At 47.5% G+C, this 13,430-nt stretch overlaps 1 protein-coding gene across 3 annotated transcripts in view; it reads left to right on the forward strand.

The window, feature by feature from the left end:
* PIK3R6 (phosphoinositide-3-kinase regulatory subunit 6) overlaps nt 1-13,430 on the forward strand; it is a 70,263-nt gene that overhangs the window by 44,479 nt on the left and 12,354 nt on the right. For all 3 annotated transcript variants that reach the window (XM_054048367.1, XM_054048368.1, XM_054048369.1), the window contains exons 5-14: nt 578-646; nt 1,563-1,695; nt 3,338-3,407; nt 4,290-4,473; nt 5,931-6,078; nt 6,888-6,974; nt 8,068-8,524; nt 9,714-9,813; nt 12,014-12,136; nt 12,920-13,030. In XM_054048367.1, coding sequence (XP_053904342.1) covers nt 578-646; nt 1,563-1,695; nt 3,338-3,407; nt 4,290-4,473; nt 5,931-6,078; nt 6,888-6,974; nt 8,068-8,524; nt 9,714-9,813; nt 12,014-12,136; nt 12,920-13,030 — 1,482 coding nt within the window. The remainder of the gene's footprint in view (nt 1-577; nt 647-1,562; nt 1,696-3,337; nt 3,408-4,289; nt 4,474-5,930; nt 6,079-6,887; nt 6,975-8,067; nt 8,525-9,713; nt 9,814-12,013; nt 12,137-12,919; nt 13,031-13,430) is intronic.

The raw sequence follows: 13,430 nt of genomic DNA on the forward strand, positions 1-13,430 counted from the left end.
AAGGAAGTTCTGTTACTGGGCAGTTACAGACCTGGCACTTGAAACCCCCTTAAACAATATAGGAAAGACTGTAACACACACACTGTGTTGTATGTCTCCTCAGACATTATCTACACTCAACTGAGCAGTGGCATGTAGGGGTCAGGTTGAGACCGACCCTGTCCCTGTCAATCTATTGAAATGTGCTTGGGGGGGGAGAACAATTCAGTTCCTCATTAATAAAAGAAACATGAATCTCTACAAATCCTCGGGCCTTCCAGTGACTAGAAACAAATCTGGTGACCATTAGGATCGTAGCAGACTCAGAATGTTGGCCAGCTTGCTGCTTTAAGAGTCTTCCTGTTAAACTGTCAGGCAAATGGTGACGTTTATTTGGACTGAGAACTTGGACCAAGCTGGCAGGCCGCAGCATTTCTGTCCTGCTGAAATTCGGCCGTTGTGCCTTAAAAGAGCAGGGTGTGCTCAGCATTTCATTTGGGTTTCCTTCCTCTGATGCAAACACCACTCAGTTGCTTCACCAGTCAGCAAGTCGTTAAGCAGCATGAGACTTAGTTAACTGTTTGGCTTGATTTTGCAGGCAGAAAAAGGAGATTATAGACATTACATCATCCCCCTGCTTCATACATTAATGTACACGCTAATAAAGGTAAGATCTGCAGATGGTATTTAACAATCCAGGGAAATTCAAAACTATGGGACCTGGCCCTGAGATCACTTGCACCCAATTTATAGCAGAATAGGTAGCGTGGCCTCGTGGACACTGTATTAGTAGGGGGTACAAGAAACCTAGGTTCAGTTCCTGGCTTTGCTAGTAGGTGACTTTGGGCAAGTCATTTCCTTCTCTGTGCCTCAGTTTCTCTACCTGTAAAATGGGAATAATCATGCTGACCTCCTTTGTAAAGCACTCTGAGATCTGCAGATAACAAGCACTATATAAGAACTAGATATTATTATTAGGTGACGTTAAAATCAGGCCCACCATTCAGTTAGCCATGTTGTACCTATTTATAGTGTTCAAATACATGTATAACTACATAGAATATTTTCAAAAACGTTGCCTGTGCAATATGGCTGGATCAGTTTTTCTGAAAGAACCTTAAATTTCCCAATGTTGTGCATTTGAATTCTCAGCTTTAACAACATGGGATGTGAAATAAATAGGGTTTAAACAGGTCACTTCGGGCCAGATTTTTAAAGGTATTTAGATGCAAAGGTATAAAAATGCAAATAGGTACATAATGGGGTTTTCTTATGTGCTTAGGCACCTAAATGCCTTTAGACATCCAACCCCTGCAGCCTTGCAAGAAGGTATTTCTAGATCTCTGCAGAATTTCCCTTACTTTGTCTAGTCTTAGGGTCAGATTCAGGCCTATCGAATTCAGCTAGAGTTGCATCCGTTTAAACCAAGGATGAATTTGGTCCTTAACCTTGAGTCCTTGCATCCCTGGGCAGCTTGTTTCTTATGGCTCTCACATGTGGTGAAGAGTTTCCCCCACAGGACCCTAAGTTTAGGACGCTCCATCTCAGCTGGGATCTTGTTAACTGTTCCTTTCCCATTCCAGGCTCCCTGCATTTCAGACGATCTCTATGAAAGAGTGTATGACTTCTGTAAAAAGCTACTAACTCTGCCGAAGCCTTACTGTACCATTGGCTTGGACTACGCGTTCCGGTTAAAACTAGAAAGAGTGACACCAGGTTTGTGGAATCTCCTGTGGCGTGAGGGTGTAGCTATGAAATGGTGATGTCTTTGCTTTAGTAATTATTTAAGTCTCCAGCAGGGTGATAGGTATTTTCTGTGCACTGTGTCTTTAAATGTCTAAGAGGTCCTCTTGTAGGCAGCGAGTGCTCTCATTCTGTTCTCAGAGTGGCTGCAGCACAGGAGACCATCACACCATGCTCTCTTCTCATGGAGACCTCAACCTCACTTTGAGTGATGTGGGGGAGGAAGCAAAAGTTCCTTCTTCACGGAAAGGAGGAGAATTGTGCTTAGAAGAGACCCTCCGTACCCAGATCTCAAGGAGACTCACCATCCCTGTGCTATAACTATTTTGGGGATTACAGTTGTGCCCAGAGGCATTCACTGAGATCAGAGCCACATTTTGCTGTGTTATTTACTATTATCTGTATTGCCAATAGCGCCCGAGAGCTCCAGTCATGGTCCAGGATCCAGTTGCACTAGGTGCTGTACAAACCCAGAACAAAAAGACAGTCCCTGCCGCAAAGAGCTCACAATTCCAATAGACAAGATGGAGACAAAGTGGTTTCCGCGAGGTCACAGACATGGAATCTGGAGCAGAGCCAGGAACTGAACCCAGAACTTCTGAGTCCCATTCCCTAAAACCAGAAATTAACAATGGAATTTGGTCTGCAATAGGCACAGCAGGGCCACTCCAGTGCTCTACAATGATTACTAGTGACAGACTGTTATTAAACCACACAGTAAAACCGTTCTCCTTAGATCTGTATCCTGCCATGAGAAATCTCCATGAAACCTAATCCTGCAGCCTTCCCAATGTTTGCTCTCTCATCATCTCTTTTTATGATAAGCAGGTGCTAAATACTGAAGAGCCAGTTAGTGTCTTCTGGAGAATAGGTGTGTTTAGAAACAATACTGCTAAAATCCTGTATTTTCAGTTTTCTCTGCCTTATTTGTTAAAATTCTTCTTATTTATATTTTTTTTGGCTTCCATCACCATATATTAGAGCACCAAACAGGCCCTCCCACCACATAGAGGTGTATTATTCCCATTTTAACTGAGGCGCAGTCTCCACTGAAGAGCTGGGAAGAGAACACAGATCTCCCAGAGCACTACTTTAACCACAAGACCTCTCCCTTGGCAACAGTTGAATGGGACTAGGATCTCTGGGGCAGTTTCTCCATTGCCTTGCACCTTGGGTCATCATGGACACCACAGCAATGGGAGTGGAAAGCACATTCCGATGTGGCAGCAGTTTGCACTGACTTTGTGTTGACACAAATGATGACACAGGGTAAAAGTCAACAGAGAATCAAGCCCTTTCGCCTGCACCTGCTTCAGAGTCCAGCCTGTAACTTGTAATCTAGTCAGCAAAGTACATGAAATACAGGCAGTGTGTAGCTGGGATTATCCCTAAACAGAAGGTGTTTTCATGTGTTCTAGCCGAATTCCCTTTAGATTTTACTGTCTTTATTCTGGGCTATATGAAACTGCCTGCTTGATTCTCCTCTCACGCCTGCTTTATCGCCATGTAGCTCCACTGATTTAGCAAAGTTACTCCTAACTCATGCCAGGGTGAGAGCAGGATCAGGCCACTCTCTTGTTACTATCTGTTGCATGTGAATATTTTTATTTGTTAGGGGTGTTATACCAAAGAATGATTATTTCTGAACAAAGTCTGAAGAGCGACCCATATCCTTATCAGGAAAGGTACGTACTGCCTGTTCTAGTGTGGCTTTTAAATGGCATTTTAATCTTGCAGCAAAATCTGTGCCTTTCCTGCATACTGGACACAGCATTTAATGGCACCGGGCAATACTATCAAAAATCTAACAGCTGTTAGCACCGAACTGGAGCAAAATTGAAGCCCTGCTAGTGGTATTACAAAGCAGAATACAATAGATGTCAGTGGCATCTCAGGTTTGTTAAAACAAGCTTGGTGTTAGGAAGCCGGTGCTTTACTGAGTATTCCAGCTGGCTTTCCAGGAGCAGGGAGCTTCCCCTAGACAGGTATAGAAGCACAGGAAGTATCTGCAGCAGCTCTGTTTAATTGAGCAGAATGATGCTGACCCAAAATATTCATTCCAGTCTGAGAGTGCAAATAATTACTATGAGCCAAATTCAACTCTTGGGTAAGAGGGTGCATCTCCACTGACTTCACTTGAGTTGTATCCATGTACACCAGGGTTGAACCTGGCCCAGTGGCAGACAGTTTTCTTTTTCTCTGAATCTCTGCCTGCAGGATTAGACCCAACATGGGAATAGACCTAGCCATACCAGAAAAAGCCAATGACCCACCTAGTCTAGTACCTTGCTCCAGATGGGGAACAATGCTGGCTTCTTCAGCAGGTTTTAATTCCTTCATTGTGCAGTGTTACACCACAGGATGAATTTCATCCTGACACTGGCTAGTTGACAGCGTAAGCCCTGAAGCATTAAAGTGGCAGCCATCACCTTGCATTTTGGATGTACATTGGCATGCCTTACCTGCCCTCCCAGTCTTCTTTGACTCCTGCCTTTTTGCATACTCTGCTTTGATAACCATATTCATTTATTTTATGCATCTATTTTTTCAACCCTTCATTTCCACAGAGTTTTCATATTTGCAGATCCAGATGTGCTCTCCAAGGCTGTATGCAATTCTCTAATCACTGAAACCAAAGCTGCTCAGATGTATCAGAATCCCAGATCATGCATGTGCTATGTGATAACACATGCTGTGCAGGCGGCTCTGGGTGAGGACTGTGATGTTGAAAGTTTCCAGAGGATCCTTCAGGTAATGGCTTAGCTGCAACTTCATATCACCATGAACTTGACCCATGTTTATGTGAGGCCAGATTCTCAAAAGAGCTCTGATCTCATTTAGGCAACTTAATGAAGTGAACAGATTCTCAGAAGCACACAGCCCCCACTAGCTTCCACAGACATAGAAAGCAGATTTTGCTACTTTTACACACATTGAACAGCACCTTGCCGCTCAAGTAGTTCCAGTGACGATGCGTGATTTCATACGGATATACGTGTGTGCGTGGCTTAGTGTACTTTGGTAGCTGTGAGCACTTCCATTGTGCATTTGAAAGTCGGACAATAGAGTTGGTCAAAACACAAACTAATTATTTTTGCAGGACACTTGCAAAAAAAATAAATGTTAGGGGGGCTTTTTTTCATTTTCATTGAAATTTCTCACATTTGACAAAAACTGAAACCCCAAATTGAATTTTTTTCAGTTTTTGAAAACTGTTTCGGCTAAAAAAAGTTCACCTTTCATTAAAAATATTTGGTTTTCCATTTCCAGGTTTGCCTTGAAAAACCAGACAGTTGAGTTGAAATCAACAATTTTCCCTGCAACTTTTTGTTTGAAATGAAAAGCCATTTTTTTTGTGAAAAATATGTCTTGTCAGGAAAATGTCCTGCTCTCCTGAGTAGCCTTTTTAAGGGAGCTCTGGGGACCAAGCATGATAGGCGTGGCCAGTTCAGGCACATTAGTGGAGTCCGGCAAGCGCTGTTTATTTGGAGCTTTCCATCTAACATAAACCTGGAGAAGGTCTCTCGCTTCGGGGCACCATCGTCCCCTACAGAACCCTCTTCCCTTCATGTCCCAAGAGTCCGTTTCCTCTGCTGCTGAGTATCTTGCCCTCAATAAGGCCTTCAGCATGAATTTCAGCAGCTGCCTCTGCCTTGCAGCCGATGGAGCGCATAGCTGGCTTAGAGTAGGACTGAACACTTAGTCTATCTTCCTCCCAACTTGGCACCCGTACTGCATTGGGCTGTGCAGCCTGCCAGAACTGGCCCCAGTGTTAGGGCTACAGTGTGTCAAAGAGTACGTCTACATGGAGATAAAAACCCACAGCTGGCCTGGGTCAGTTGACTCAGGCTCGCAGGGCTCTCGCTTTGAGACTGAAAAATTGCTATTTAGACAGGCTCAGACTGGAGTCCAAGCTGTGGGACACTGCAAGGGGGGAGGGTCCTGTCTACACTACTATTTTTAGCCACGTAGTGTGAGCCCGAGTCAGTTGAGCCGGGCTCTAAGATTTGCTGCCATAGGTCTGTTTTTGCAGTGTAGATGCACCCTGAGAGTTTAATGCTATTTAATGGTCTCTTTTATTTCAGCAGCTGTGAAATGATGGGGTTGGGCTTCAGTCCAGCAAAACGTAGTGGATGTTTTTTAGTCTCCCCCTTCCACATGTCTCATATTCACATCCTCGGGTTATTAATAGCACCTCTCTGTGACAGAATAAGCCCACAGATGAGCTAGAGCACTGTTTCCGGCAAGTGGTGGCAGCCGTCGAGTGTACAGGAAATGAGACGAATGCAGACCGTGGCCGGCACGCTGAGAGGCTGGAGAAAATCTACAGCATGGTGCTGAACTCCTCAGCAGGAGGTAAATATGCTGTCTACTCCAAAAGCATAGGAATCCAGGGGCTGGGAAGTCCAGTGAGGGCACAAGTCCCAGGAACAGCTGTGGCTACCAAGTTCAGGGCAATCTGAGCAGTGTCTGCAGTGGACTAAACTTTCCTGAATCCTAGCAGTGCAGGTTCACCATTTCCAGAGCGACTGGAACGCTAAGGCCTTGCGTACACACTCAAGTGGCACTGCTCTAACTATGTCGGTAGAGTTAAAGCCTACAGCCCTTCTAGTGTGGATGCAGTTCTACGGGTATAAAGGCGTTTACACTAGTATAGCTTATCCCGGTATGCGACAGGGAATAAGATATACTCGTAGAAGGCACGTTAATACCATTAGGCCATACCTGAATCGTTCCAAGATGTACATGGGTCTCTGATGAACTGCATGGGCACATATTTGAATGACAGTTGATTAATTGCTGTGCACGCACAGTGCTGCATTTCCAATGCATTGATGAGTAATATTTTTTAAAAGAAAGTCTTATTTAAGACCCCGATGCCATGAGACACTCTGCTGTTTTGAGCCTGTCTAAAGCTTTATGGAATTGGTGAGAGAGTTAAGCAGTTTTTCCCATTTATGATTTGGGCCCCTAGACGGGTTGAGCTTTAGAATAACTCGACCTACAGCAAATCATTGGAGGGTTTTTCCAGTGCAGGTGTGTGGGAAAATTGGCTGCTCCCTCATGTTTAATGGGCAGTTTCTTTTCATCTACCAAATTGCTGGCTGGGCTGCGCTAAGTGCAGATAAGGACCCCTGTTAACCGGGTGCTTCCCCTTCCTGCAGGAGGCAGTTCACCAGGAGAACTCCACGGCACCCCACTGCCCAACCCGAATATCAGCTTCCACTTGTGGACTAACGAAGACCAGCTTTGTGAGTGCCCTTAAGTGACTGAAATGAAACCCTGATGGTGTCTAATTTGCCAAATTAACGGGTTGTAAATTGGGTCAGATGGTTGGGAGGCAAGTTTTATTTCTCCTGGTTCCAAAGCAGGGGATTGGCAGCACAGTGTGTTGGGTTAATGCACTAAGCTTTCCTGTCACAGGGTGGGGTGGCCTTTTAAGAGAGCTGGGCTGAGCAGAGGAGGCCAACAAGCAGCTCACTTAAGGTGAGGGCTGCCAGGAGTAGAGAGGCTCCTACAGAAGAGCCTGGGTCGGGGAGGATACAGAAACGGGGTCTAGGTGGAAGACCTGGCTGGAGATACGGGCTGGGTAGGTAGTAGAATGAGCCAGGTTTACCTGCTTTGATTGGTGCTGAACTGTGTGTGTGAACAGTAAAGGTATCCCTGGGGAAAGGGACTGAAATATTGACACGGATGGAGAGTCACTGACACACTGGATTTGGGCTGGCTTGCACAGGAGTGGGGTAACTGAGGCAGAGTCCTGTGCTGGGTTTGGGGTGGCCTTGCTCTCTTTCCTTCTTGAGGATTTGGTGAGAGACTATTGGATCGTTGATTTTACTGGCAGATTCTGTTTGGGAAAGGCCCACAAGGGGGATAGCAGTGAGGATCCGCAGGGCCAGACAGCTTTATTGGGAGAGGTGTCTGAGGGCCCAGGGCTAGTGTAGCAGGGATAGCTACAGATCAGGACTGAGGTGCATTGTCATGCCTGGGTAGGGGTAGCTGGTGTGAACCCCACTTGCCCAGTGCCTGTCTGTGCTGTATGGGGCTCCCCCTGTTTCTTTTGGCCTCTCTTCCATGACCAATGAAAGCACATGCTCCAGATGTGAAAAGCAGGGAGGCAATGGGGTTAGTGGTTGTTATAGTGGAATTTCAGCAGACAGAGGGGCCAATGTTCAGATCATTTGACCTGGCCCAAAGCCCACTGTAGCGAATGGAAAGACTCTGCAGACATCACTGGGCTTTGGATCGAGGATGCCACTGGGGCTCCCACTGGCCTCGGCCCGGGGATGACTCCCGCCTGCGCACCTGTCCTTCATCACTTAAGGGCTTTCCTCCCCCGCGCAGGGAAGGAGCTGGTGCTCTTCGTTCGCCCGCTGTCGCAGACTTGCGAGCAGGACTGCCTGAGCCAGGAACTGGACAACTTTGAGATCCAGGACATTGTGTCTGACTGCGACTGCTGCGAGCAGACCCGCTTCTCCGTGCTCTCCACCGACAGCGGCATTGAACGGGACCTGCCTGCGGCAGGCGAGGAGTTGCTGCCGCCCAGCAGCACTGACGTCGAGCATGCCAGGCTCCAGAGGAAGGGCGGCATTAAGAAAAAGGCATGCCTTTTGGAGAGCATGGCCTTGCTGCAGAACAGCTGCAATGGCCCAGGGGCAAAGCAATGTGGGAAGCTGCACAGGAAGTCTGACAGCAACATGGTGCCCATGCCTCACTTCCACAGACTGTACACTGCCCGGATTGTGGTTCTGGGGGATGACAGAGTCTTGGGGCGACTGGCCCAAGCCTATTACTCACTGAGGTAAGGCTACAGCCTCCTATGAGGGGAGGCGTTTCTATGCAGGGTGCAGTGATGGCTAATAATGGGGAGGATTGTCCGGGACAGGCTTTGCAACAGGGGCAGGATAGGTACTGGCTGCTCGCACCTCACGCCACCACCTGTCATGCTGTGGGGTTAACAGAGGAAGGGAAAGAGGGAGCCCAGAATGGAAGGGGTGGGAGGTGGGCTAGTATGAGAGCTTCATGGGACTCGCCTCTCCTGTTAGGTAACACCAAAGGCTCAGGTCTCAGAGGCACCAGGTCTGTGGTGGGCCACAGCCTGGAAGGGGAAGGATGATCTGGGAGCAGCAGGAAGGGATGTGGTGGGATTCTAGCGTTAACATACGACACGCCCCTAGGAACCAGGATCGAACCTCTGGCATTAAAAGCAGGCTCCAAGCTGCCTGAGGTGACAGGCCCAGCGCTGTTAGTTCAAAGACTACAGCAAAAACGTAAATGGGAAATGTAAATTTCCATGTGAAAACTTTTTTCGATGGAAAATTGGGTTTTTGAGGCAGCAACAACTGAAAAGTTTTCACTCCTGGCGTTTTTATTTTTTTGATGAAAAGTTGAAATTTTCCACTGGGGACAAACCAAACATTTTCCAGCTCACAGACCTCTCTGTGACTCCTCCCTCCCCCCCCCCGAAACACACACACTAGAGAAGGCCACAGCGCCACACGGTGAGCGTGGATTTACATTAATGTGTGCTAAGGCCCGACATGCCAGCCATCGGTGAGCCTAAAGAGCAGAGCTGGTGGGAAGAGGGGGAGGAAAGATAGTACCATGGTTAGGGCACTTGCTTGGGACTCACGACCCTGTTCCCATTCTCCCCCCCAGGGACATCCTAAGGTACCCCACTTCCAGGTCTGTATGTTGATGACTGCACTGCCCTGCCTCACAGGGCTGCTGTAAGGGTAAATAAAGATTGTGACCTGCTCAGATGCTATGATAATGGAGCCCAGACAAGATAGGAAAGGAGTGTGAAGAGCACAGAGTCCTGAGGGGATTAGTAGTGGAAATTGTCCCCATGCTGAGGGAGCAATGCTGTTGAACTTCAGGGCCCTACCAGGATGCAGCTGTGGGCTCCCATTCCCCTGAAGCAGTCAGCTGTGGTTGGCTTATAGCAAACATTGTAACTTTAAAAACAAATGTATTTTTTGTATTTCAAGGAAACGAGAAACCAGACGTGTTTTCCTGACGCCAAGGCTGAACCTGCAGTTTTATTATGTCCCTGTTATGGAGGGACAGCCAAACACCTGGTCCACTCAGGTGAGCGATCACATAGGGGGGACCGTACCCTCTCTCTGCTCGCAGAGGGGCTGCCAGGGCTTGGATTGAGCTGGTTGGAATGTTTCTCTGGGGGCCCACCAGGTTTCTATAGGATTTCAGATTTTGTGTCTAGCCCTTATGGCTCTGAAAAAAATCTGCCAAATGGGACCCAATGCAGGGCTGTCTGGCTGAGTCTGCAGACAACCTGAAACCATAGCTCTGAGCAAGGTATGAATGGTTCAATTTGTCCAAATGGGGTGTTGACTCTGAAACCTACTGATGATATTTAAGATCTCAACATGACCTATTTTGTTACTGGTCATTTTAACAGTTGTATCCAGCTACGCTGGGACTGTAGAAGGAGCTTAGGATCATGCATAGGGCCTTTGCAGAGAAACACAGTTTTTCGTTTTGGCTGATCCCTGCTTCCAAGCAAACGCTACGGCAGTGAAAATGAGTCTATTTCCTTCTGAAAGTCTGTGCCTATACTAGGGAAATATGTGGTATCAGAGACATGGGACCTGATTCTTGCTCTGCCACTGACATGTTGTGTGGCCGTGGGCAAATCACTTCCTTTCACTGTGCCTCAGTTTCCCCATCTGTAAAATGGTGATACTATTATTTGTAGCACCTAGGAGCTTCAGTCATGGAGCAGGACCTCATTGCACTAGATACTGTACAAGTACAGAACACAAAGGCGGTCTGTATCCAAAGACCTGTCAGTCTAACGATCTCCATGTTTGTGAAGTGCTTTGAGTTCTTTGGATGAAAATTGGTAGAAGTGAACAGCATGATTTACTGAAGGCCGGATCCTGCAACAAGCTCCACGCACCGGATCCCTGTGTCCCCACAGTCTCCATTGACATCAGTGTGGTCTCATGGAGACTTGAGGGTCTTTTGGCACGGAGCTCATGGCAGGATCAAGGTCTAAATGAGGTTAGAAGTTGGGACAGCCGGAAACAGGGAGGATACCGTTTGGATCAGCACAAGCCTGCGATGCTATCATGGTCCCCATTGGAAACCAATGAACATTTACAGCTCATGACAGTCTAAATTTGCCCCAGAAATGGCAGTATATCCTGACAGCATGTGCACGAATTATTAGTTAACTTAATTCATTAACTGTCTTTATTCCGGAGCACCCAGAGCTGCAGAAAATGTTCTAGCTGCTTCACAACAGCAAGCAAAGACACAGACCCTGCCCCCAAAAGCTGACCATCAAAATTTGACACAACTCCATGAGGGTCATAAACTGACCAGTGAGAGTGCACAGTGGAGAGGGGGTAAGATCAGGAGGTTACTGAGGGTCTGTCTACACTGTGTTTGAAAGGTGTGACTGCAGCATGTGTAGATGTACCCGGAGCTGGCTTTGATCTAGCTAGTTCAAAGCTAGCTCGGGTAACAATAACAGCAAAGTTGCGGCAGTACGGGCAGCAGCCACTCGGATATGTACTCAGGGTCCTGTGTATGCGGGGTTAGCCCAACAAGCTGTCCTTGTTGGCACGGCTTCACTGCTATTGTTACCTGATCTAGCTTTGATCTAGCTAGACTTGAGCTAGCTTTGATCCAGCCAGATCAGAGCTTGCTTGGGAATGTCTACACGTGCTGCAAGCACACTTTCCAATTGCAGTGTGTAGACATACCCTCTGCCAGGTGTGAACCACATGTACCTGCACTTGCATTACCCGCTCTGGTACAGCTAAAAATAGCAGTTTAGATGTAGTGGCATGGGCTTCCATGCAGGCTCTACAAACATGCAGAGGACACTGGGTATGTACTAGCATTGCTGAAGCCACTGCATTGTGCAGTCACACCTCAGATTATAGAGTAGACATACCCACAGAGGGAGACGGTTTGGTTAATATATGGAGATATACCTATCTCATAGAACTGGAAGGGACCTTGAAAGGTCATCAAGTCTAGTCCCCTGCCTTTACTAGCAGGACCAATTTTTTTTTGCCCCCGATCCTTAAATGGCCCCCTCAAGGATTGAACTTATAACCCTGGGTTTAGCAGGCCAATGCTCAAACCACTGAGCTATCCCTCCTCCCCTATAATAGCAACATTGCATCCCAGTAAAAGCAGTCATTTGCTTAGCTTCTGGCGTCTTTAAACTCTTTCCTTGAGGGATATTATTCCGTGCATAACAAGCAGGTGCAAGGAGCTGACTGTCCTGTGCTGTGTGTTTCTCCTCCTCCAGGATCATACCACGCCTGGCCAGAAGGAGCTCTGTGAGTTGGCTGTGTATCTGGGCAAAGCTGACCCTTGGTATGAGAGCAACATCAACACACTGTGTCACATGATCCCCAAGCTGGCCACCATGGTACGTGGGGGAACCCTTCCTTTTGTGCCCTGCTCGTGCCGGGTGCTTCAGAAACCACAGTGGGGCCTCTGAGTGAACTTCTCAGAGGCTAAAAGCCCCCACCTCGTGTTTCTCGCTGAGTTCTGTACTTTCCCAGTCATGTGGAAAATACAGAGCGGCAGCGCCACACATTTTGGGGTGCACGGTTGTGCTTGTGTGGGTCTGCAGGGCTGTGATTTCGCAATATTTAAGGATTTATTCAGGTTTTTAATCATTTTTATTCCTCTAAGAATATTCCAAGAGCAGTCGTGCGGGATGGGTGAATGGTGGTGGGGAGGGGGTGGAAATGGGCTCACGTTGCCCCCACCCAATGGGTAGACTCTATGCTCTGAAGCCGATAGGATGGAAGGATGAAGAGCAGTATCCATGCTGGGGCACTTCACTGCAGCAGATTTTCTTTGGTCAAACTTAGTAACTGGGGAGGGAGAAACGAAATAGCAAAACGAGGCGTTTGCTGAAAAGGCTGTCTGTGTAGGGGATTTGCGGCTCTCATTGCCTGGCTTTTTCAAAACGTTGTCAGATCCCCTTTAAACAGGGGCAGTTGGGTGGGATGGCGAAGGGAGGAGACTTTCCTCCCCCGTGGTCTTGATCTGACTGATCTTCATGCAGAAATAGAGCGCTCTCAGTGTGTGTGTGTGACGGGGGGGAGGGTGCCTCATTGTGGTAACTGACCAAGAGGGAGTAAGGATCTGAGTGATTTCAGAGAAGTGACTGCAGATGATGCAAACTGTGCTTTCCACACAGCCCTCCTCCCTGAGCACGCACCCCATGTCCGACCCATTCATTATTGATGTGATCGCTTACTACGTGCGCCTGGGCATCCAGCCAGTCTATTTCCAGGTCTATGCTGTTAAGGTCAGTGCCTTGTCTGTCACCCTTTTACATAACACACCAGCCGCAGCCCCAAACCACACCCTAGTTCACATCCCCAATGTGGAGGAGGGCTTGCTGGCCAACCTGTGCAAAGCTCCCAGGTTTTCCTGGGCTTCATGCAAATATCAGCTTTAATCTACATGGTCTCCAGCCCCCAATGTTCCCTCTGAGAGCCTGGTTCTAATGATCCTCCAAATCTCATAGGGAAGCTGAGTTGGAACCATTGGGCTCCATCTGGGTCACCTAAGTGCCATGCAGAAGAGCTAATTTCATGTGATTTTTGATACTGAACCATAAATCGGTTCCAGGTTCCTGTTTAACTGGAACCAAGTTTGCTCGCGAGGTGCGTGAGTTCCCTTAGTTTAGATTCAGTGATGAAATA

The sequence above is a fragment of the Malaclemys terrapin genome, chromosome 13 (assembly GCF_027887155.1).
Source record: "Malaclemys terrapin pileata isolate rMalTer1 chromosome 13, rMalTer1.hap1, whole genome shotgun sequence".
NCBI classification, from domain to species: domain Eukaryota; kingdom Metazoa; phylum Chordata; order Testudines; family Emydidae; genus Malaclemys; species Malaclemys terrapin.